Raw genomic sequence first — 25,920 nt, forward strand, 5'->3', positions numbered from 1 at the left:
AGATGGGCCTTATGCTTGGTTTTATGTTCCGCTGTCACCATCTTGAAATATTCACTAATTTTTGAACAAGGAGCCCTGCATTTTCCTTTTGCATTGGGATCTGCAAATTATGTAGGCAGTCCTGTATAGAAAAGTCAGTATCTATCAGAGCTTAATTTGCTTCTGCGGCATCACTGCCCAGTGCTCTATTCTTACATACAGTATATGCTTAAATAGTTCCCACGAGGAGAGATGTACTACTACCCCTACCCTGTGGCCCCACAGAGTAGGCCAATCAAAGATAGAGGATGGGAGATTTCTGGTCCACATGAGGCACACTAGATTATGACAACTGGTAAATTCACATAAATTTTTGCAGAAATCATTAATTTTAAAAAAGCTTTTTTTATTCTCTAAACTGTATTTATAATAAACTCCTTACTACATGACATATAAAGTTAGATTAAAATTGGGAAAACCAAATTTGAATCATCAAATATCCAGCAATTATCACATCATTTTTCTCTCAATAACTTTCCCATTAAATTGATAGCACAGATGACTTGTGGTCTGAGTAAGTAAAAAATTTCGTTTCATGAACATGACCTTTGATGCTGTGTAATCTCTGTTTGTACTAAACTAATAGCAATTGCATTAACATTATTTCTGTGTCATGTAACTGTGCCAATCTTTTTTTAACAATTCCAAAAGATCCATGAAAATAGTTTGACTATCATATTTAAAAGTTCACACCTAATCCTTCCAACTGGAGGGAGGCTCAAGCTTGGGTGGTGGCTGAGGGCAGAATCTCTGGGCTGTCACTCGCATTTGATAAAACTTTCCATACCTTGTTTTTCTCAACTGTAAAATAGGGGTGATGGTTCTTAGGATTCCGTTTCAATGAGTGACATGAGAATGATGCCTGGCATAGAATAAATGTTATACAGAGATAAGTTCTCAATAAAATTAATGATGTTAGTACTACAATGCTGAGTGTGTGACATAGTTTTAACAGTTTCCCCATTAAATGGAGTTGAAATTTACTAGGAAGTCATGACAAATAGAACCCCCATCCTGTGCATCTCGTACCCCGCACTGTCATCGGCCCCATCCAACCCCTGCACATTGGAAATAAAAAGTCCTGAAGTGTCAGGAGGTTCTAACATGCTTCCTAGGAAAGTATGTCTCTGACTGAAAATGACTCGTGTAGATACCATACTCTCCTGACACAGTCTAAGATCAAATCTTCTTTACTGTTTGACAGCTGCATATCTTAATTTTGCTTTCAGATAAAATTCCCATACTACTTCAGAAGTTCTTTCTACACTTTCTCCATATCCTGTACCTTTGTGATTCATTTTTAGATCAAAGAGCAAGATGTTATATCTGCCTCCAACAAACTGCACCGTGAGGGCCCCAGTCCATTGCTCCAGCTTGTCGAGGCCCTTTGGGTTTGAAGGTGTTTATCACATTCACCATTCTTTCCAATAGCAAGTCACCTATAAAGTTGCACCTATTGAAATCCAGAGTTAAAGGAAGCAGCAATTATGGTGAAAGTATTTTATTTATGTGGCTCAGTACTCTGTGCAGAAGTTACTACTCTGGCACATGGGCATTAGAGTAAGATGAGTAACACATTCTACAGCTTCTTCCATTCACTTGCTCCCATGTTCTTAATGAGACTTAACTTCAAACATTTAAAATAAAGTCTCTTTGTTAAAGACAGCATAACACTTTATGAAAGCATTCCTTAAACTCTGTATAACTTCACATCTTGTGTTGTTACACTGGAATAGACATGGCGGTACTCATGGAAACAGGCACAGAGATGTGAAGCAAGCACTTTGCTAGTAGGGCTAAACTTCAAATGCAGGCAGCTTGGCTCCCAAGGTCCTATTCTGAAAGCGTCGTGTGCTTAGTCGAAATTTAAAATTCAGCTTGAACAGTTATTTACATTCATAGTGAAAACGACTACATTTTAAAGAGTTAAAAGTAGATGCTGCATCACTGTGTACACTTCAGTAATGTTTATTACCCCTAATTTGATATTCACAGTGAAAACTGTACCTCTGTTTTATCATCAGCTTTTGAAAATGTACAGCACATATGCCATATGATTTCCAGATTTTTAAAGGATCTTAAAAAATTTCAGCTCCAAATATTAGAACTCAGGATGACATGGGCAGCCAAGACTAAAGAAGCCAAATTCCACATTCAAAACAAAATGTGTAAATATTGATTCCACATGTATTTTGGTGAGAAACATTAAAGTCAAGTTATTCTCAGTGGCACAGACAGGAGGTCACGTATGAGGATGGCAGAATCCCAGCCAGTGCCAAGTCTGATGGCCCAGGCGGTGGAGCCGAAGTGCTGAGGAGCACGGGGTGTCACAGTGAGCTGGCCCAGGCCAGTCGGATTGCTGACGGGCGCCCTGCATACTCCGCGTGAAATTTTATGAAGACTTGATTTGAGGAGGCCACAAAGGGAGCTATGTTAGTGTCCTAAAATTGAAGACAAAGAAGTAAATTATAATTTTCACAAATTTGAACATTTATTTTCTGGAAATGTAAAAAAGCCTAGTAAAAAAGTACTGCATAAAGAAGTGTTAGAGAATTTACAGTAAACCTGCATATATGTCTAGAAGTAATCTTCTAAGAATTAATATAGACACATTACAACAGAATAGTGCTAGAGGTGGGGGGGCTGAGGAAAAAGGGAAGTAGTTGCTAATGGTCACAGGGGCGTCTTCTCTCTGGCGTGGTGGAAATGTTCTAAAATGGAATGTGCTTAAGCCCTGAGCTACACAACTCTGTGTTCTACTACACACTGGTGACTGTACACTGTCAGTGAATGAACTCTATGGCATGTGAGTCATATCTCAATGAAACTTTTGTGTACTTTTTCTTTCCATTTTAACCTGCTCCCAAATTTCCACATGACAAACTAGTATGGACAGTTAACTGAAGTTTTAAACTCTCCTAACTTCTCCTGTTATTCTTTCATGTTTCCAGATGTCAGACACTGGAACTGAGAGGAGTGTGGTATCTCCCAATGAACAATTACATTTATTTTATCATAAAAGAAAACATTTTCAAACCATCACATGATTAGCTATCTAAGGAGCGACTTAACACCATCACTCTGGAAGTAAACTTACTTTACTGGACTTGACATGCTAAAGAAATTGACTGTATCTTTAATTTAAAAAAGTGAACAACTACACTTGAAACCATGTCCACATTAATGAAATATAATGCAAAACTGGAGAAATATTGTAAACACCACAATTTAAAAAACCTGACAGATTTAGTTGTGTACATTAATGTCATTGCAACACTGGTTTAAATGGAAGGAAGCTCTCCTCTTGGTGCCTCAGTTTTCTTTTATCTGCAAAGCCCAGATTATCCACCTTGTCAAAAAGACAAGAAATAACAAGGATTAGCAAGAATGTGGAGAAAAAGGAAGGCTCATGCACTGTGGGTGGGAATGCACACTGGTGCAGCCCTTATGGAAAATAGTACAGAGATTCCTCAAAAAATTAAAAACGGAATTACTATATAATCCAGCAATTCCACTTCTGGGAATGTATCCAAAAGAAATAAAAACAGTAACTGGACAAGATATGTGCATCCCCATGTTCACCGCAGCATTACTGACAATAACCATGGCATGGTAACAGCCTACATGCCCATCAAGGGAAGAACGCATTAAAAAAAATGTGCTATAGGTAGCTAGATAGACATAAATATACATGGACTGTTAATGGGAAATCCTGCCATTTGTGACAGCAGGGAAAGGACCTTGAGGGCATTATGCTAAGTGAAATGTCAGAGAAAGACTAATACTGTGTGAGTTTCCCCACTGTATTATTCACTTATGTGGAATCTAAACAAAACAAAACCAAGCTCATGATACAGAGCACAGTGGTGGTGGCCACAGGCGTCAGGTGGGGCAAGGGAAATGGGGGAAGGTGCTCAAGGTGCAAGCCTGCAGCGCCACAGTAAGCAAGTCCTGGGGTGATGTGCAGCGTGCTGACTGCAGTTCTAATACTGGACTGCATAATTAGAAGATTACTGCTGGGAAAGTAGATCAGTAAAGTTCTCATCACAAGAAAGTAAAATGCATGCTGAGCACCTGAAATTAATATAATGGTACATGTCAATTATGCCTCAATTAAGAAAAATCAAAGTCTAGATTTCTAGCTGATGTAATTCCCTGTCCAGTTTAATTAGAACATCCAACTGAGTCAAGAGGAGAACCGCGAGAGACAGATCGTCCCAGCAGCAAGCACATGCCGCTCACCGGAACGCTGTGTATCTGCTGTCACAGGGACGGAGAGCAGTGAGGGTGGATGCCGGCAATGCCAAGTCGGCATCACAGTTCTAACCTTATGTTTAGGGAAGATCTGTTACACCACAACTTCACAAAAGCAATCACACTATTAGTCACCAGACCTGCCTTTAATATTATTTTCTTCCAAGAATTCCTGCCATTTTCAGCAAGAAGTAGATGAAATCAGGGGCGAGGTGTCCTAATTTTCTATAGCTTTAGTCATGAAGAAAGAAACATGGGTAGCCAGCCCTGGGCGCTGCACTGAAATTACATATGGAACTTTTAAAAGCAAGGGTTCCTGCCCCAGAAATTCTGAATCAGTAGGTGTGTGAGGGGATGGAAGTTCCGAACGCTAAATACCTGTGATTCCGCGCAGGCCAGGTAGGTAACAATCGCTATTCGGTTAACGCAATGCCCACTAGGTGGCACTCGCGCTCCCCAGATAAAAACGCAGGTCAGAAAACTACCGAATTTGTAAAAGGCTTGTGCTTTGTACTTTCCATGTGTCTGCCTTTAAAAGTGTATACTGAGTTATTATTCTAAAATGATAAATGGGAATTTAAAATGGTTGTTTACTCACTGCTCCACAATATGGTCCAGACGATGGAGAATTAGCATCCGGTCCATCGTAGAGAATGAGGTAATTGTGAACACAGTCTCCGGGGTCGTCGATGCTGATCAAGTAAAAGCTGATGGTGACAAGTCTTTCGGCAGGAGCAATGATGGTCCATTCACAGTGGGTGTTGTTTGGGTACGTGCCGGGATAGCCGGGGCTGGTGAAGGAGCCGCTGTCTCCCTCAAGAGTTCCCCCACAGCCTGCAAGGAAACACGTGCAGGAAATTTGGTTCAGCAAAGCAGAAACCGCCCACTCGCCCGGCAAGAAAACAGTTATTTTCCTGAGGTGCAGAGACCCTCTGCAAGAGTCGCTGAAGCCAAAACCTTTCTTCTGCGCCTTCTTTGGGCCGCATCCCACGCATCCCTCCCACCCCCTGCCTGCCTCCTCCTCCCTCCACCTCATACTCTTTCCCTGCACATCCTGATTCAGGGACGAGCCTCTCCAGGACTGGCCTTTGGAAAGCGCAGGTTGAGGACACAGCTGTGTACTCTTGGGTGGGATGGTGTCAAGCTCTCCTACACAGCGAGTCGATTATAATGACAGGGGTGATGTAACATTAACAGTGAAGTTCCAGGGCTGAGTTGAAAGAGGGTGTTATAGCAGGTTTCGGCAGTAACTACTTTATTATAAAAATGACTTTACCAGGCTTCTAAACGATAGTCCCAAAACTGACGTGCTCAAAGCCAAAGCTCTTGAAATATTGGTGTGAATTTGCTCAGTGTGCTAACTCGCACAAGAAAGCTACCGTTATTTAGAACAGACAGCCCTGGGGACCCCAGTATCATACGAACTATGGAGGAAGACTGCATGGCATAATTTAAAAGTGCTGGGCTGGTGGCTGCCCACTGGAAGTCTAATCCTGCCTCTGCCACAGTCTACCTGTGCATTTGGAAAAAGTCATTAAACTTGTGTTTTATTTTCTCATCTATAAAATTAGGGCATTGGAGATCATCTTTAAGCATCTTTAGCTGCCAAGATTTCACTATTTATGATTGCCTTGATAGAAGAACCCTTTTCTAGTCCTGCAGGATATATTTTAAATGAGTCATTTTTATTATTCTATTTTTTAAAGATTTTGGTATAATTATGTGTTATAAAGCTATTCCTCCTCTTCTGAGTAAAATATACCTACATGACTCTAATTTCCTAACCAACCAACCAAGAATCAGGAAGGTACTTAGTTCCCTGAAAAAGCAATTAGCCTCCAGGACTGCCAGCAACTGACAGGGACTGCGAGGAGCACAGCCTCTTTTATACATATGTATATAAAAATAAATATTATACATACATAGATATAATACATATAATATATATATATGCTCAAAATTTATAAAGGAATTTTTAAATCTTCATACCTTATCTATACTTTTATGTGAACATGTATTCTTTAATATGTTGTAATATAGAGAAATAATCAGAAAAAGTAGGATTGAAGAGATTCTATATATTTTCATTGTTAAAAATTCCTGTTTTTATCAGAAAATAATCAGGTGTACAGATGGATAAAAAGAATAAGTTCACTTCCAGTTGTCTGTCTTCCATTAGACCCCGTACGTTTTTCTCACTCACATTACTTGTTCCATGAAACACAAATGTCTTACCAGAGGGTGATGAGGTCCAGATTATTTCATATCCATGACTGGATGTGGTACTATCAGTCTCAAAGTGTAGGAATAGTTCATTATTTTGAGAGAAGATAGGATCTGGCAGCAGAGTTCCACAATATTTGCCAAGCAAGGGTGAACTGCTTTCACTTCCATTTCTCACCTTTAAAAATGAGTCATTATTGATTACACTTAAGCATATTATACTTTCTTCTCTGATTTATTATGGCTATACATGAACACATGAGACAATTTGACAACTTTTTGGGAAAAGCTTTGTTGTTTTATGTATTTAAGAATAAAGAACTTTTTGAAGATAGACCCAGAAGTCACATTCACTTGCAAAAGAGGGACACATTCAATTTGGAGAGCAAAACCCATCTGTGAATTTTAAAAAAGATGCCGGTGGGGAGACGGCGGGGGGGCAGATATTGCCTGCTCTGCTGCTGGGGAATTCTGTTACACGTCATTTATTGTACTGTGTGCATGGTTTCTCCATTGAAAATGGCTTGCCTATAAAGGAGCAATGAAAAAAATCAATATACAAATTATAATAAAGTTCAAAACAAAAAGAATTTCTGTATGGGAAAAGGACACAATACAATAAATCTATAAAATTTCTGACAATTACATATATTTTAAAAACACATATTCTGAGACTGAATTGATTTTTTTTTAATTCACTCTCTGGAGTAGACATATATAAAAACAGGAAATGAGTCAGTGTGAGTGTGGGTAACCACACTGTGTCCTCAGTGCACCTCCAGCACATTCATAACCAGCCCTACTCCGAGGAGGACTCTTAGGGCATTTTAGGAAATGTTATCCAGGCAGTGTGGACTTGTGAGCAGCTCAACACATGTGAATGCAAATTTTATTGAAATATGTTTTCAAAATCTCAGAAGTTCCTCCATTCCCTTTACCATTTCATAGTTTAACATTTACTTAACTGCTGGTTGTCTTAAGTCTTCGAGTTTCTTCAGAGGCACAAGGGTGGTGCTGATCTGGAGAGATCACTTTTAGGTTTATGTAGTAGCCAGTGGGAGAGAAGAGTGCCTTTCTGGTGCTTTTTGGATTATTCTGCAAACTGTTTAAAGAAAGTGGCCTTGCTATGGACAGAGGAGCCACTATCCCAGAAGGCAGAGCAGGCTGCGGTGGTCTCCAGTGCTCGAGGGCGCAGCCTGCCGCCTCTCTTCTCAGCTTTGGATTCTTTTGTCCATGTCCCTTTCTAGAAAGCTGATGCTCTGAGAGGAAGGACAGGACGGCAGTTCCCGTGAGCATGCTAATTACTTCCTGCTTGTTCTTCTCTTCACTGGAGGAATGGGACAATGAGAGCAGTAGTCACCCCTGGGTCTTTATAAAGAGGGCCCTGAAAGGGGCGGAGGAGGCACTGAACCCAAATGCAGGTTCCAAACTCAGCCCAAAGTGGGGCCTCGCAGGGTGGTGATATGGCCAGTAAGAAGGCTCTGTCCCCGCTACCGCCAACACCAATGGGAGGCCGAGGTGCCCTGGGATGACTGACAGGGAGCCATGCCAGCCTTGCCACCAAAACCCAGACCTTACAGGCTGAGGCTGCAGTTTCCTGTCCTTGCTCATTGGACAGGAAGTTTCAGCCCCATTTCTGTGGAGTAAGGAGGGCAGCCAGGAGGAGGGTTCTCGCCCTCCCATGCTGGGGAGCCAGCCTGCATGCCCAGACCCAGGGGCAGAGCGGACATGTTCGCTCCATCAGCCACTGTCAGCTCAGGCTTGACGTGAACCAAGCGCAGTCACTCTGTGATTCTGAACTGGCGGGGTTACCCGCCATTTCTCTGTGCCCCCCTCCTCCCCTTGTTTCTATTTTACACTTCATGTAAATGTTTACACTCCATGGTGGGTGAGGTATGTGGTCTGAGTTTAATACCTGATCAGCACAAGTAATACATATTTCTCCCCTCATTTCATCCTGCTACATCCATCTGCTCCTGCTCCCTAGTGGCAAGTGTTCCCTATGGAGAGGGCATGAGCTTCCTCCAAACACTTCTTATGCTGCAGGTTAGAAATAGTCATTAACAAAGGACTTAGGGTCATTCTACAGGGACAGCTTTCCAGGATAATAAAGCTCTATAGCAGGAGTAGAGCAGAGGAGCAAGCAAACATTTTGAAAAAATTACTGAAGATTCTCATGTGCATGAAACAGCCCATTAAGAGAGCTTCAGATACCATTTAAATTCAAATTCAACTCTCAGAGGAAGAGAGCATCTTTATGGTGTACTGCAGTTTATTTCCTAAGAATGAATACATCTCCAACAGAAGTTGCAAAGAACACCCACATAAACCCTGGGGTTTTCATGGCAAAGTGCAGGCATGGAGCTCCATACACTATCTGCATCAGTGAGGGGCTCATACAGGACACTTTCCTATAGACAGCAACACAGTGGTGCTCCTCGGAGTGACGCTGGGCGCGTGGGGCAGAAAGGACACAGGGAACCTTTCTGGTGGCACTGGACAGTCACAAATGTGAGTGCTCGGGAGTGCGGCTTTGTTTGCTCCAGGCATGGGAGGACGATCTCGGTTTTGGGGAGGGAGTGGGAAATGGGTGGGCGGAGGAAGGGCAGCTGCAAAGTCACGTTTGTCCAAATTAGAGCTTCCCAGTGGTAGGGAGACAGAAACAGCATTCTCCTGGCCACTGCCGAGCACCTGGTCAGACAACACTCTCTCTCGAGAACACTGAAGATGCCCAAACTCTTGCAGTCATCAGGGAAAGAAGACTAATCCTTCAGTGTCATTTCATTTTATTTTGATATCCACACAAAGCACACTTCTTCACGTCAGTGCCATGGTCCTCCCAGAATGAGCACTTTGTTCTTGGGCATCTGTAGGTAAACTGAAGGTTCCTCTGGCAAGGATCCTCACCTGAACCTAAACTACTTGGTGATGTAACTGGCCTGCTGCTAGGCTACTGCTTCCACACTCGGTAGACCTGCTGACTGTTGGATACAGATGTAATTCTAGTGCTTGACCTCTCGCTGGGAAAACAAGCCAGGTAATAAACCCTTTCACCCCAAGAAAGTTCCATTGTCATTCCTCGGTCTCACTGAATCCATAGTGAAGTTGCTGGGGCTGAAACCCATTGACAAAACAGCATCCTTCTGCTCTGGCCAGTCTGAACTCACACACCACCTCCTTCAAGATGCCTTCTCTGTCCCCGAACTGAACTTGTGCTCCTAACAGAGCTGACTCAGTCCCTTCCACATTGTGTGGGGACTGACTGATTCCAGTCTGACCCATTGTACTTGTGAGCCTCCAGGGAATTCTAAGTGTCTTGCTCCCTACCAGATTCCTAGTGTCTGGATCTGGAAGATGTTTCATAAATATTTACAGAATGAAAGGATACTGAATAAATTAGTGAATTGAATAAGGGATGTATGATAGGCAGTAGTAGAGAAAAAGGTGAAAAGCCTTAAGGGATCCATTATCTTTTGAAAAATTCGTTTACATGATACTGAAGTATGTTACCTCCAAGAAATCGTGTCTGCATTCACTGGAGTCTTCGATGTCAAACGAATGAAAGAAGAGGGAAATGGTGTGGTTGTGTGGGGCCGTGAGAATAATAGTGCAGTCCATGCCATTGTTGTAATTGTCTGGCCAGCCAGGACTCTTCAGATTGCCAAATGCCTTTTTATATTCTCGGTTGCAATCTTAGAGAAAAGAAAATTCATAATGAATGTATGCATCCTAATATTGAGTGCTCTTTTGACCTGAAAAGAATAATACAAAAAGCTTATTGAATTTAAACAAACTTTAGAGAAAAGTTAAACCAGCCTCTCCTTTCCCTGTGTGATAACTGAGATCCCAGAGGAGAGGTGAATGGCAAATGGAGCGAATTCAGCAGTGTCTTGAAAACATAACACACCCCCACATGCAGTGAGATATGAATGTTCCCCTTTGCAAATGAACAGTCTGCCATTCTCTGCCCTTTTCTGATCACATAGGGGGAACTGGCTGACACTTAGGCTCTTTTTTTAGGCATAAAGACTTCATCCAACACGGAGTTTTGTATGAAGATTCTATTTAAATCCTTCGATGAATTAATTTGTTCTGATAGAACTGGCAAATTGTTGTTCTTTGCCATTTCTGGTAAAAACATCCAAAGTATCTTTGTTTGTTTTAATCAATCTTGAAATGAACATTAGATGAAGTATTCTCTAGAAATAAACTTAGTTTAAGTAATCAAATAACCCTTTCAAGGCTTCTTGGTTTTTACAAAATAACTTCCTGACATATAGTGATTTCTATATGTGGTCCAGTGGAATAATTAATATAATAACTGGTATATTTTTAAATTAGCTATATGAATTATAAAGAATATGGTGGCATTCTGAACACTTCAATTAGTATTATACTTAATCTCTTCAGAAATCAGCATTAGTAATTTGCTAAATTGGGCCTGAAATTCTTACCTCATAGAGGTGTGGTTTATGTTAACAAACCCTGATGGACTCACAGGAGTCAATTCTAGCAGTAATTGTAAATATGGCAACTTTTCTGAACGAGTGAAAGATGAAGTCCCGGGGCTCACCTGCAATCTGATAGGAAAAAACCACTCTAGAGGTGCTGTTAAACACTTGGGATTTGAAAGTGACGATTGCAGTATTCATGGCAGAATAAAACGGTGCAGCTGAAGCATTTCTGCCACAGAACCGAATTCCTGGGATGCCACTACTCTGAAATGAAATGGAAGCCAAATCACATTAGATTGAGTTTCAAAAGAGAATAGGGCATAGCTGAAAATAAACTGCATATAAAAGTATGGCTTAGCTATTCAGATGGAAACTAGTTACAGTGTTTAAAGCACCTGCTACAAGACTCACACAAGTCGCACATTCCCTGGGGTGCGGACAGAGCGGGGCCAAGTTTCTGCTGATACCAGGGGACAGATGCTGGCCCACGGAAAAAGCCTAGCCTGCCACGCCAGGCCACAGCCACGCCTGCTGAATCCAGGCCTGCCGAGGCTGTGGGCTCACCGCAGGACCTGCTGGGCTTCTTCCTAGCCCCGCCCTCACCCCCGCCCGACTCCTGACACTGCTCCCAGCCCTCATGCCTGCTTAGAGGTCCCTGCTTCCCTCTGTGAGTCCTGCGCAGGCTTTGTGAGCCCTCAAGACAGCAGGATAGATGGTCTAACGCCTATCAGTCCTCGCATAAAAACAGCCCACCCCAGGTTAGTTCACTTGCTGCCTCTCACCTGCAGGTGTGCCTCTAGTCCCTGTGTTCCTGGACGTCCACTGAGAGGCCTGCTTCCCCCTGCGGCCTGCCAGCTCCCGATACTGACCTGGCTTCCGCCCCACCTGTCTTGGGCCATTACTCCTTTCCTGACCTTGCCTGCTGGACCTCTGAACTTTAATAGCGCTGTCAGCCAGCCCCTGTCCACGCCCCCGACCTCTCCACTTTGTGGCCTTGACTGAAGCTGGCTGCTGAAGACCAGTCTTTCCCCACACCCCGCAGTTCACCGAGTAGGCACGGAGGGGGTGGGGTTCGCCAGGCCGCTCACTGCAGCACCTACCTTGCACCAAAGCTCCGTCTCCTCTGAGGTGCTCTCCAGCTGACCCTTCTCGTCATTCTCACTCACCTCCCTTTGGGTTACTTCTCTTCAGAAAAGTGTGCCATCCTACCTCACAGTCATCTTATGCAGCCCATGTCCTTTCTCAGCCCTTCAGGTTTCAGGCAGTTTACGCGATCCATTAAACACTGGTTTGCATTCCTGCACACCAGCGGCTTTCCTCTCCACTGTCCACAGGGGCTCACCCACTGCCAGCTGCCCGCACAGACCTTTCCATCATTGGCAGGATTCTTGCGTGACCTTTCAGCTGTCTGCTCTGTCTATTCTTGGACACCTTGGGAGTTTCAGTTTCTCCCAGTTAGCAGTCAATTTCTTACATTTCTTCCCTACCTACCCAGGCTGAAAGCCTTTGTTCTTTCCTTTATTTATTTGGCCAAAAGGAAGTGCTCATTGAAGACAAATACAGGGTCTTACTGAGGCCGGTCTGGCTGTGGTCACACTGCAGGGCTGCCCTGTGCCCTGTAAGCATGGTCCTGCACCCCAATGGAGGGCTGCCTTGTCCCCACCATCTCAGCTTCATGAAGCAGTGGGAACCTGAAAGAGCTTTAACCCAAAGGCCTTGCTCAACTTGGCTCTAAGTCCTTCAGGAAGGGTGCTGCTGGGGAAAAGGGTCTCATTCTGAAAACCGCTCCTGAGGCAATCCTGATGACCGTGCACTGTGGCCACTGCGGGGCCCAGGATGTATCTCAGTGTATGGTGTCAACGCACTGTAAAAATTCAACACACCCGGTGTCCACTCAGCAGCCAGGACTTCCAGACCTCTCCACACTGGAGTCAGCCAAACTGGATTTTTCTACCCCCACCAAGATACATGTGCAAACCAGGAGACCCCAATTTATGAGGAGGACCTTGAAAACTTGGAAAGTGATAGACTAGATTCTCTATTGTTGTCAGCATCTAGGGGCTTAAATATGACAGTCTTGAAATGAACCTGGGGTAGATTAGTTGCTCCTCCAACTGCTGAGAGTCAAGCTCGGTATTCCTGGGTCATCCCTAGGTATCCATCCTCAGTTCATGACTTCCTCCCTACATATGTTTCCTGGAGTCTCATTACTGCCATTATCTCAGCTGCCCACTCATACGATGATGACACCCAAATATTCAAGCCTTCTGTCAGTATCACACTTCTGTGTCCAACTGTCTTCTCAACAGTGCATCCCATGGGCAACTTACTCTTTTTTTCCCTTTATCTCTTATGTTTCCATGAACATTGTCCCACTGGCTTGCTGCCAAATGGCCTCTTAACTTATTTCCCTGCATTCTGCATTGACCCCTTCACTTCACCCTATACATAGATTCCACCCAGTGGCATGCGCATTTATTAAGATGCCCACGTTTCTTAATGCACCTGGTAGTTGGGAGCTCCTGATCTACAGGACCAAATTCAAGTTTCTTAACACCTACAAAGAACACATCTCAACTTAGAGTGTTGAGAACTTAATTAATTATTCCCTCATTACTTCAAGTGTTGTGCAAATACTGGTTAAAGGTCACTAGATGGGCTGCCATTCATCCTATTATTACCTGCGGTGAGGCTTGGAACTCTAGGTAATTCTGGCTGCAGTCCGCTGAGTGAGGCTGGAACGCCCACACTGTTACCTTGACCTGATGAGGCGGAGGAGCTTCAATGACCCAGGCACAGATGGAAAACGGGGAGTCTAAGCTTGAAGAGTTGGGGGATGAAATACTTTGTGGGATCCAAGTCGCATTATATGTTCCACCGCAAAGCACTGAGATGGGAGAAAAGAACAACTTATGATACAAGTTCACTCATGTTTCATCCCACACACATTATTTAAAATTCTGCCTTCCCTACCCTTCCACCACAAAGGAGCCATGTTTACATCATTCTATGAAGGATTTAGGGTATATATACTTGACTATGAATTATACCTAATTTGTATCATATATTAAACACAGAATAATTAACATGGTATTTATTTATTGGCATTGAGCTTATACAGGAATTAACATTGAGTTTAACTCTAAGCATGGCATTATTTTTAGTTCATAAACACGTGTTTCATAATATATAAAATGTCTCAATTTACTCACTGTCCACGGTGGTATATGTAGCATTAAATCCTTCCCTTTCTACAGTGATGTCACTGACAAATTGAACGGTAAGGAAGTTACCAGAAGAGGTAAAGGGAGCAGGTACAGTAGAGCCACAAAATGTTCCAACCAAGTCGGCATTCTCACTGTCTCCATCATATAACTGAGAAGAAAAATAGTTCACTCGCTCTCCATTATTCACAGAGAAGTTGCATATTTTATACTGAAATGAATGTTGAAGTTGCAACAGGTCATGATTAAGAATCTTACACTTATGTTCTTAGAGCTAGTTTTATTTGAGGAAGAGAATTGCTATTGAATAGACTTACAATGATTTTTGGTAAAAACCTAGTATGATGCCTAAAAATTTTTTCTCATTGCAGAAGTAATATATGATTTTATAAATAACGTGTCATTAGAATCAGCAAACCCGTGGCATCATTCACCCCAGCCCGCTCTCCCCTCGCCAGCCCACCCAGCACCCACCCGCTGTGACCGCTCGCTGACTCTCACTGCAGCCTCCTGTGCAGACCCTGCTTCTGCTGTGTCCCTCGGTAGCCTGGCCTCCACTCATCAGCCAGATGATACAGTGAAAATATAAGTCGCACCAGTTCGCTGCTCTGCTAGATCTCCCCTAACTGCTTGCCATGCATGCACTCAGTGTAAAAGGCATAGCCATTACTGCAGCCAGACAAGCCTGATAGGACCCGCTGTGGCTCGCACCCCTCACCTTTCCACCCTGATCTTATGGTCACCACTGTGTTCTCCCTGCTTCTCTGGAAAACTGGACAGTCTTCTCCTCCGTGGCTGCTGCATGTGTTGTTCTGATGGCCTGGACCTCCCTTCCCGGCACATCCAGTGGTTTGTTCCCCTCCATTCCTTCAGGACTTTACTCAAGTATCACCCACCCAGTAAGCCCCCTGACCAGCTTATTCAACGTGTAACCTCTCCCATCATTCCCTTTTGATATTCCCGCCGTATTCGTTCTTGAGAGCACACATTATCTTTGCAATTTGGTATACTGCTTATGTTACTGTCTGTCTCCTGCTATGAAGGGAAGTACATTCTGTGAACGCACAGACTGCTGTCTGTTCTGTTCACTGCTATGTCCTCAGGTTTCAGAAGTGCCTGGCACCTAAAAGGCACTCCATAAACATCTAATAAATAATAAAATGCTTTGATTCCCCTCTCCCACTACCCACCCCTCCCAAACTTGTTCTCTCCACATCTTCATTAAATCTGGAAACGGTTCAAGCCTAAACTGCAGTCAGTCTTGATTCCTCTCCCTCTCTTCCCCTCCCCCACATCTATTCTGTGGCTACTTTCAAATTCTACCCCAGAGGTTCCATCTCCATTGCCACCACCTTTGTCCTTCACCTTTGTTCTTATAACATCTCCTAATAGCTCTGTTTCCACAGTGAAGCCACAGTGAAGCCACAGTATTCTCCACCAAGCTGCCTGAGTGTCTGCAAACTTACATCAGACTATGCTCCTGCTCAGCCTAGAACAGCCCAGGGGATTCCCAATGCACCTAAAGTGAAACCCAAGTTCTATGGCAGTCTGCAAGCCCTTAGCTAGTCTGACCTGTGCCTGCTCAAAGCTACCCCCAACCCAGCCCTGTTCCTGTAATTCCTCTGGCCAGAATATCAGCCCACACCTCTGAACCTGCCGCCCCTCCTGCCGGGAGCACTGTCCTCAGCGGTTTGGACAGACCGCTCCTCTTTGTCATGGACTCTCAGCTCAAAAGTCACCTCCTCAGAGAGCCCAAATCTATCTAATGTTGCCTTCCCCCAACGTCCTCCTATTCTTTTTTATTATTATAATCAAAACATATGCTTATTTATTTTTTCTGTTTTTCCCAAACAAGAATGTAAGTTCCACAGGTGGGAAGACCATTTCCTTTTGTCACTAGCACCCAAAATAATTGCCACAAATTTGCCTTTAATAAATGCATGTTCAAATAGTGGGTATTTAGGTTTCTCCCAAAAACATTACTAGAAAATGAAGTTTTGTCCAGCTAAGTACACTTCAGGGTATTTTGAAAACAAGTATGTGTGTGTAGATCCAATACTGAATTTATAACTATGGTCTGCTATAAACCTCAGAACAGCCATGACCACTGACAGTATTCTACAATGCTAAGAATATATAAAATAGAAATGGTCACTTCAAAATAAACAGAAAAATAAATTACCACTAGATGGCACTGTCTCTCTCCTGCCAGACCTGGTTTTAGTAACTTTCTAACAGAAGAGACTCAAGTTGGCTAATCTAAACTCGCTTTATAGAATAGTAGATTTACCAGGTTTTAGGTACTGTACTTCTTCTGGTAAGCAAGTTACATTTTTACTATAATTATGCTGCCTTTATCATCACATTCATTTAGCAAGCATTTTTATTCTATGTGCTGTGTACCAGGCTGCTGTGCTAGGTCCTATATATACAAGGCTGTATAAGGCACTTTTCATACACTCAAGACACCAATTGAACACTCACAAATTTGTGATAGGTCCATTAATTAAATATAAATATATATTTATGTGTATATGTCAATTATATATATATATATACAATAAAGAAAAATAAGTGCTGCAATGAAAGAGTTAAATGTAATCGGTGGGGGAGGAACCCTGATAACTGGAGTCAGGGAAAACCTCACACAGATATTTGAGCTGGTATTAAAAGTGAGTCGAGACCTTCCAGGCCTACAGAAGAGGAAGGGCATCCAACCAGAGTGAACAGAGTGTGGAAGGCCCTGAAGCTGAAAGCCTGGCACGCCCACTGAGCTGCACCTGGGGGGCGGGCAGGGTGAGAGAAGAGGGGAGGGGCAGCAGTCCCGTGAGTTTCCTGCCAGTGAATGGCATCTTGTCCTATGGGAGTTCTAAGACCTGATTTGGGTTTGAACAGATAACTGGTAACTGTGATGGGAGGGAATTACATCATGCCTGGTCTCTAGCTGGAGTTTGCATTAGTTCATTCACCGCAACAAGATTTCTCTTAATTGGGCTGCAATACACAGGTTATTGCCTCTGGACAACTGACATTGGCTCCAGGACTCCTGGTAGCTAAAGCCAAATTTTTCTCCACCTGCTTGCCCATTCCCAGATTTCCACAGGGTAGCTCCAGAGAGTGGGTAGCAGATGGTACCATACAAGGCTGGAGATGGGGGGACACTGGGACTAAGAAATAAGTGTGCCCTTAGAAGAATGCCCTTAGGATCTGCATAATTGGGAGCTGCTACATTTTGCATTCTGGGGTCATATGTTTCCGGCATAACTGCTTTCTACCTGGAGCTTGAATTATGTTTGAAGTCTTGTAGATGTGAATTAGAGCTGAGAAGAATTTTCTGTTTCTCAGCTTTTAAAACTCTTTGATAATGGAGTATATTAGACTCTACTTCAGATCTTGAAGAAATTGCACAAATAATTTGATGGAAGACAGTCTCTCTGACTACAACTACCACAAGATGCTGTACTTTATAAAGCCATTAATCTGAGCAGTAGAAAAAAGTAGGAAGGAAATTTGGGAATTTTAATTTCTATGAAAGTTTAGTGCAAAAGGGCAATAGATTTTGACATTGGGCTTTAATTCTTTTCAGATTTAACTTAATTTTAGACATTAATTTCCTTAGGACTTTATCTTTTACAATTTCTTTGGTGATTTGATAACAGGAGGATTTTTATTTCTTATTTGGAGCATCTCTAGTTGTATCTTATAGTCATGAATTTTTTTTATTTTACTGAGGAACTTCCATTAAGAGTCTGCTGGACAACACGCCTCAGCATAATTTGGGATGGGAAAGAGAAGAGAGAGTTCTTTTTCAGGTTTGGAGTTGAATTCTGATCCATTTCAGAACCTTCTGGGAAAAAAATAATTATATGGTTCCGGTGGTATTGGGAAGAGCCACTAGATGCAATGATTAGAATCAGCTCCATAAGTGCAGGAATTTTTATGTTGCTGTTGTTATTATTATTACTACATCGCAATGTTCTTCTCAGGGCTTGGAGCAGTATCTGCAGTATAGCAAATGCTCAAAGAACATTTGTGGAATGAATGGATGAATGAACAACTGGTGCTGCCTCAAAAAGATAGGAACCCAATGCCTTGATAGACTGCAGACTCCTTCACAAAGATGGATATCTCCTCCTCCCAGTGGCTGAGCACAGACTGAACCAAAGGTAAGACCACGGAGTGCAGAGGGAGGTTCTCACAGGGGACCATCCCCCAGGGAGTCTTTTTGCAAAAGTGTGGTGGTTTGGGGCCTTTGCAATAATTTGGAGCTGTAACTGCCACTTAGTGGTTAGAAGCCACATTGCAGAGTCCCATCCTGCAAATCATAGGACAGTTCTGCTAAGTGAAGATTTATTCTGTCCCACATAATTTCTGAATGTCCTGCCAGACATTGTGTAACAGAAGTGTTCAAAATTATTTGATCCCAGAACCTAAATTCATTCTATATATAAACACAAAAATATTTTATTTTACACAGTTGTAATATGCACCAAATTTCCAAGAATATTAACTACTATGTAAGTTGGAAGAAGAGTGTATTTTATTTTGCTTAGAACTATTTATTTTTTAGTTTTTCTACCATTTTGGAAACTCATATTGCAGATGGCGATGCTGTTTTTGGCATATAAGTTTAGCCCATATTAGTTTAAATTTACACTTTTACATTTGCCATGATTCCCCATATAAGAAGAATCTGACTACTTTATCAAGTGACTTAATGTAGTTTTGTCAGAGCACTTACATATTGAAATCTGCACTACTTTATATATTTTCCTTTTATTTCTTCTTTTCATTACATTTAGTACATTGTGACTCTGGGAGAAAATCCTGAGGCAAAATACCTTTGAAACTGAAATCAGTCAAAGGGAGAAATAAAGTGGGAGTAACCCGTTTTATTGCCTACAAGCCATCATCCACTTCGCTCACCCATGTCTCTCACCACCCAGCTGCAGAAAAAAGGTGCCCCATCTAACCTCTCAGCTCAGATATGCCCTCGCTCCCCCTTGTAATCACCTATTGATCTGGAGATGGACTACTTCTCTCCACCCCTTGGAAGCACCTATGGATATGGAGATGCACTGAGACCAGGCAAGAGATTCTGGAAATATTGCAATTTTACCCACATACATATTAATATTTTGAAATTCTGTACATGGGTAGACTTTAGCTTGCATATAAGATGACTTTCATTTCATATGGTCAAGAAAACATTGTAAAATACCATCAATTAGAATAGGCACAGACTGAGTTGAGAAGGAACTGAAAAATGTTAGGAAGGAGCCCTCTCCCTTCTGCTAGCTCCACATTTCCTGGCAAAGGAATGTCAGTTAGGCTCACCGTCTTGGGCCCTCTCTGACACTACCTTCACTCCTCACCACAGCAGCTGGGACTTAACTGCTTTGGCAGGTGGGTCTGCCAAGGAGCTAGGGACACACCATATAGCTCATGGTCCACCCTGACCTGCTCCCACTCGGTAACCAGCCCCACAGGAAGTGTGCCTTTGTGATGTCCCTCCAAACCCAGCTCAGCCAGCCCAGGAAGGAAGCCTTTCCCAAACCCCAAAGTGACATCAATGAGATTTTCTTCTGCCATACTTCTCTTTGTTGTTCACATTTATCATTTCTGTCACAATGATAATAATTTATATGCTTACAGGTCAGTCTTCTCCACGTCACTGACAGCTCCTGGAGGAACTATATCTCTAGCTCTCCATATCCCCAGAGAGGGTACAACGCCTGGCACAGCATCATGCCACACAACTCTTTATGGAGTGCATGTGATATTAATTTCAACAGCAACTGATCATTGGAATACACAGCTCACTGTTACTGCAGCTGTCTTCATGACTTTTCAAGTCAACCCTTTCAAAACTGACAGTGATAGAATTACAAATAAATGATGGAAGTGGCATGTTTTCACTTGTGTATCCACCTACAGAATTGAATTCAAATAACTCTTCTAAAAATTGACTTGATTTTATCTAGGCAATAATCTAAGAGGAATCAATTGTCCCATTTATCATAGAGAATCTCTTTAATAAAGACACTTGCTTCTCATTCCAAGGACTGTTCTTTGATCTTCCAGTTTGGTATAAGCTGGAAAATTTGCCAGTTGAGGGAAACTGCTTTCCTAAGATGGAAAATAAGTAGGTCAGAACAGATTTTCTTTAAAAAAGAAGTCCTGTTATACTGAAGCTAGATAGTAACTCCCTGTTTCTGAGCATTGCTATTTCTGTCCCAAATGACTTGAAGAAATTCAGAAAATTACTAGTTCTTTTAATGATATTATCAAATCATGTTCAGAAATGGATCTTGAGAATAAATCCAATATCAACCCTTCTCCTGGCAAGACCACACCCCAAATATCCAGCATGAATTTATATTTCTAAGAATCTGCATGCAAGTCAATTATTTTTAATTTTTTAAGAAAAGGAGTTTCTATGGACTTCATGCCTATATGGAGTTACACAAAGAGGAGGAAAAAGAAGTAAATTTGCTTATACATTATATTTCAAACACAATGCTGACCACTATTATCTTTATCCTTGAAAGAACCTTGCAAGGTAGATACACTTATGTGATTTTTGCTTGTTTTTTAATAGATGAAGTGATGAAGAATCAGAGAGATGAGGGCATTTGGTGGCAAAACTGGGTTTGAGTCCATTCTATCTGCCTGGAAGCTTCACCTTTCTGTAGAACCAGGGTAGCTCTTGAACAACCCTGAAGATCAGCTTTACTGCTGCTCTGGCCATTTCGGCCTCATTTTAGAAAATAATTCAATCTGAACAGACATCCCCTGATATCTCTAATTTTCATGAACTCCACCTGATCTGGCTGCTGTGCCATTTCAGTTAAATTGTTCTCATCCAGTCTAATGAGTTTTTTTGTTCCTCTTCACTTCTCTGGCCTCTAATTTACAATTCAAGAGTACATCATTGGCAAAGCTTGCTTTATTTTAGTGATACTCCACTGTTCCTGAGTCTTACCTTTTTTTCCCCGTGACTTGTCTGTTTGCCAGCCAGCCTCTCCGGTCCTGACTGCCACACGGTGTGCATTCCCCAGGAAAGCTCAGTGGGAGCTGGGCTTCCTAACTCCATGTGGTCTCCCTCACAGGAAGTATTGTTTCTCCTGATTTCAGACACCTTCTGCCACCTCCCTCTTGTCCTGCTGTCTTCTTGCTGGAGCTCCATTCCATCCTCTGCCCACGGGACAGCCTAGCAGTCTGTCCTGCTGTCACCCAAACTGAACCAGGACTGTCCAAATACATGGTCTCCTCCTAATGGCACTGCTCCTGGCCCCCTAAGCTTGGAGCTTATCACAGTGAAAATATAAGACAGTCTATAATTAAGTGCTCAGATGTATAGTCCACTCATGACTTTTCCTTCCTTTAAAAAAAAAATACTGGTTCTTAAAATTTTAAGACAATTTTTAAACTTACAAGTTTCTCTTCCACAAGGCTTGTCAGCTCCACCATCTCTGCATCCTTCTTATCCAACAGAAACCTCCCCTTAAAGCCTGAACTCCAGACTCCCTCCCTTCCAGTCTGCCCAAATGCTGACTCCAGATTAGTATTCCTGAGACACTGAGCTCATCATATCACTCATTGGAAAGCCTTCGGTCCCTCATTTTCAGTGGCATAATATCTAAATTCAAGAGTCTGACTTTTCAAGATCCTTTCCAATCTGGATATTTCTGCCCTTAGGCGAACGTATTTCTTGCTGCTGTTCAGCAGTGCTGTTATGAAGCAAGGCTCTTAACCCTTCTAAGACATGCATATTCCAGCTTCTGTGCCTTTTTTTTATCTGGTGCAGAATGCCTTCTCTCCTGGCTTGAATAAGCATTCCCTCACTCTATGAAGTCTTTCTTATTCACACCAGATTATCATGAACTTTCCTCCCTTTAAACTTGCACACTGCTGCAAGCCTGTGTCCGATGCATCAGCTGGCACTTAAATATTGACTATCCCGAACTGCTTGCTGTTGGCTTGCCTGTGTCCTCTGTTAGCTCTGCAGTCAGATGTGTGCTCCTCAGGGGCAGAAATCCTAACCTTCTTGTTGTTTCTGCCCCAAGTGTAGTAGTATATATTGACTGATACTACTTAGAATTTTTAATCTGAATACATATAGCCTGACAATACCAAGATTTTTTCAACATCTAAAGGTAATATGGAAAGGAAGTGTAAAACTTTATTTTAGGATTTGCTAAATTTTTTCACACAACTTATCTTCCCATAGATCATCATTTGACAAGACATGGATGGACAGGGAGTCTTAGAGCTAATTTTAGAAGCCATGTAAAATTATTGAGTCATCCATATTAAAGATAATTGCATATGAAGATAGAGCAACTGTGGTATACATTATATCATTGAAGAACAGGTTATTTTAAAAATCAGTAGTACTCAAATTTTTTCGGACTTCCTGTATGGTATAAACCGGAGTAAAACATATACAAGTCTGGATCAGAAGACTCTGTTAAGAAGTGTAACAGCCTTACCTTTACATAATCATAAGTGCATCTTTGAAAAGAACTTGCTGCCTCCAGAGCAAATGTATTGAAGATGAGTTTAATCTGCTTGTTTGAAGGTGCGGTTATAAGCCAGAGGCAGTTTAAGTTCTTGTCGTATCTTCCATTCGAATCAGAATCGGGAGAGGCAAAGGTGTGATTTGAGCCTGTCAGGTAACCCCCGCATCCTTGCCGAGGCCCTGCATTAAAACAAAGACACATCACTACGCAGCCTGGAGAGAAGTGATCTTCAGTTTAACAGGAAGCGTTTTTGGACCCTCATCGTTCCATCTTCCGTGATGCTTTCATGAACATCACCAGGTGTTTGTGGGGCTCCCGTGGCTGACGCACGTGCTGCTGCTCTTGCGTTGGCCTCCTCATCACTCATGTCCTCTTTGCTCCTGTCACCACCCTTCAGTGCTCTGCTAGTTGCCTAGAAAACTGCGGGACCATATTTGGTTCTATGTGCATTCTTAGAACTGAAGCTGTGATTTTATTGAGGCATTTTCTATCCCTGAAAAATCCAATTTTATAGAAAATAATTTTGCACAATAAAACTGGTGGAAACTGTGGATATGTTGTATGTTTATGTTCTGCTTTTATGAACACTGTCAGATTGAAAACTGAATGTATGAAGACTTTACCCAGCATGCCAAGAAAACTGGCTCTGAACAAACTTTTTATTTAAATAATTTATTAGAAAGAAGTCAAGAGGCATTTAACACTACAGTCCCATTTATATTAAACCACACTCTATATTGATTTTTTTCTTTTCCAAAAGAAAAGGAAGCTAAAGAAGATAAACTGCATTGGAGAAAAAGTGTACTTTGAAATTCAGAATAAAAATACAAAAGAGAGATAAAGAAAAATCTCAAGATGACTCAATGAAGTACTTTGAAAAAATATGGAACAAAATCATCAGAATATAGGATTTGGCTTTGTTTACTCTATAGTCTAGGCCAATACCTCAGAAATGATGTAAGGAGAGCATAAAAGGGAGAAAAACTTGTTGACAATTTTGAAAGAAACAGTGAAGATGAACTAAGCTCAGAACAACCATTGTAGGAATAGATGTTAAATAACTACTCAAAGTAATGTTCATACAGCTTACACTGTACACAAATATAGACCATTACTAGTTCCAAAGGTCAATGTCACTGACATTGGCCTTCCATCCATTTGTTTCATTCCATGTAACTGTTGACAGAGAAAGGACTGCTTTCAACATTAGGGAGTGCTAAGATTTTGGATTTGGAGCTTGGCAGGAAAACTTAACAATAGCAGCCCTTCTTAAATGCAAAGGGTACTGAACGTGCTCTCTCCATTGCTGGTAAGTCAGGCAAAACTGTTTCCCAGGGCTGAAATGGTTCCAAAGGCCCAATGCCTGATAGATCCATAGTAGGACAAAAATTTCTGAAACTAAAGCAATGTACAGGGCTGTACTACATCTGGTAATCTTGCTCACATGAAATAGGCCTGCAAATTAAAGAAAACTGGAATTTAATGGCTGTTACTCTAATGTAGATTGATAGTTATGTATGGAAACCATTTAAGCTTACTGACATGCAGAACAGGGAAGAACAATTTTACTTAGGGTATTAATGAATTGATAAATTAATTTTTTTATTAAATATTGTTTTAAGATTCAAGGAAACATTTTTGGCATTGAGGTGGGAAGAGATGAATGGTGGTCCAGTACCAGTGATAAGATATAAATAATAATGATGATGCAATTTATAAAATGATAAATGTCATAGAGGAGGCAGCAAAGTTGTGTGAGTTTTGCAAGAAAGGAGAGATTATTTCAAGCTATGAGGATCTAGAATGTTCAAGGAAGAGATGACATTTGATTTGGGTCTTGAAGGATAAATAGGACCAGACCATGTAAAATGGGATTGGTACTGACAATTTCAGGCTGAAAGAACCTTATAAACCGAAGATTAAGTGGACAATAATTTACATGGTATGCATAAGAAAGCATAATTCTGTTTGTAAAAACAATAGAGTACGTGAAGGAGAATAATGAGAAAATTGAGAAACAGGATAGGCTGTTCTATTGAGGCTCTCAAATGTCAGATCATAGAATTTGACCTTGAGACTTAATTCTGTGAACAATGGGGATGCACTTGAGAGGTTTTTTGATCAGAGGAGTGTCACGGTCAGAATGCACTTTCATCTGAAAATGTATCTGGTAGTCACATTGCCTGCATATGAATGGGACCGAAGGGAGGGCAGGTGAGAGTGCAGTGCCGCCGTCTGGGCTGGAGGCAGCAAGAGGCCATGAAGCATGGAGGTTTGTACAAAGGAAAATGGTGCTACTGGGCTTTATGCTATTGGTATCAGCTTCAAAACCTAAATGTTAATTTTAAAGCTTCAACCTATATATTTCATCACTACTTGTTTATTTTTACTAATTAATAAGGGTAAAATGACCAATGTACTTGAGCACAGTGACTGCCGTAATACACGTTTACTATTCAATACTACTACTGCTACTAAAAGCGCAGACACACCCTCCCTATAGGGAACCCCAGAGCAAGAATCTGTAAATCATTGGTGTGTCCTGGCATAGGTTGAGTACTAGATTGGATGATTCTTAATTCTCCACTCCTTGTGTCCTACTGCCTCTTTGCAGTGTACTAGAATGGACAGAGTATATTTTTCTATCCACTTAATGTTAGGTTTGGCCATAGGAATTGCTTTAAACACTGGAATATTAATGGTCATGAAGTAGGAAGAGGTCTTAAACGGGCTTGTGTTTTTCTGACTTGGCCTTTGTGCTCCTGTGATTCACCAAGAGCTCTCGCCCTGAGTAACTGCCAGTGAAAGAGAAAGTGGTTCATCTTGAGCTGACCTGAATCCAGCCTGAACTACAGAAACGAGCATAGTCAACCTGCATCCTGGCAGAGATGGGCAAACCAGTCTAGAGACAAATAAGTGATCAAACTAAATACCGTAAGTATAAGCTACTGAATTTTAAATGGTTTGTTATGCAGCATTACTGTGGTAATAGCTGACTAATACGTAAATAGCTTGCTTGAGTTATCAAACTGTAATAGAGTGCATTGCTTAATTCATAGAATTTACACACAGAATAATGAAAAGGGAGAACTGACATTATCAGATAGTCTTGGCCAAATGCTTAAATAAATGAAGTAAACATAACATTATGTGAGTGAATTAGATAATTCACATTGCGTATAAATAATAAGAGTTAATATA

At 41.8% G+C, this 25,920-nt stretch overlaps 1 protein-coding gene across 1 annotated transcript in view; it reads right to left on the reverse strand.

The window, feature by feature from the left end:
* Nucleotides 1-364: 364 nt before the first annotated feature.
* Nucleotides 365-25,920, reverse strand: part of CUBN (cubilin) — a 267,651-nt gene continuing 242,095 nt past the window's right edge. Inside the window, exons 60-67 of the mRNA XM_037001703.2 lie at nt 22,690-22,898; nt 14,183-14,345; nt 13,652-13,857; nt 11,090-11,234; nt 10,027-10,208; nt 6,529-6,694; nt 4,892-5,127; nt 365-2,480 (exon numbers count right to left, since the gene is read on the reverse strand). Coding sequence (XP_036857598.2) covers nt 2,367-2,480; nt 4,892-5,127; nt 6,529-6,694; nt 10,027-10,208; nt 11,090-11,234; nt 13,652-13,857; nt 14,183-14,345; nt 22,690-22,898 — 1,421 coding nt within the window. The 3' untranslated portion in view covers nt 365-2,366. The remainder of the gene's footprint in view (nt 2,481-4,891; nt 5,128-6,528; nt 6,695-10,026; nt 10,209-11,089; nt 11,235-13,651; nt 13,858-14,182; nt 14,346-22,689; nt 22,899-25,920) is intronic.

Source organism: Manis javanica, chromosome 2, assembly GCF_040802235.1.
Source record: "Manis javanica isolate MJ-LG chromosome 2, MJ_LKY, whole genome shotgun sequence".
NCBI lineage: Eukaryota > Metazoa > Chordata > Mammalia > Pholidota > Manidae > Manis > Manis javanica.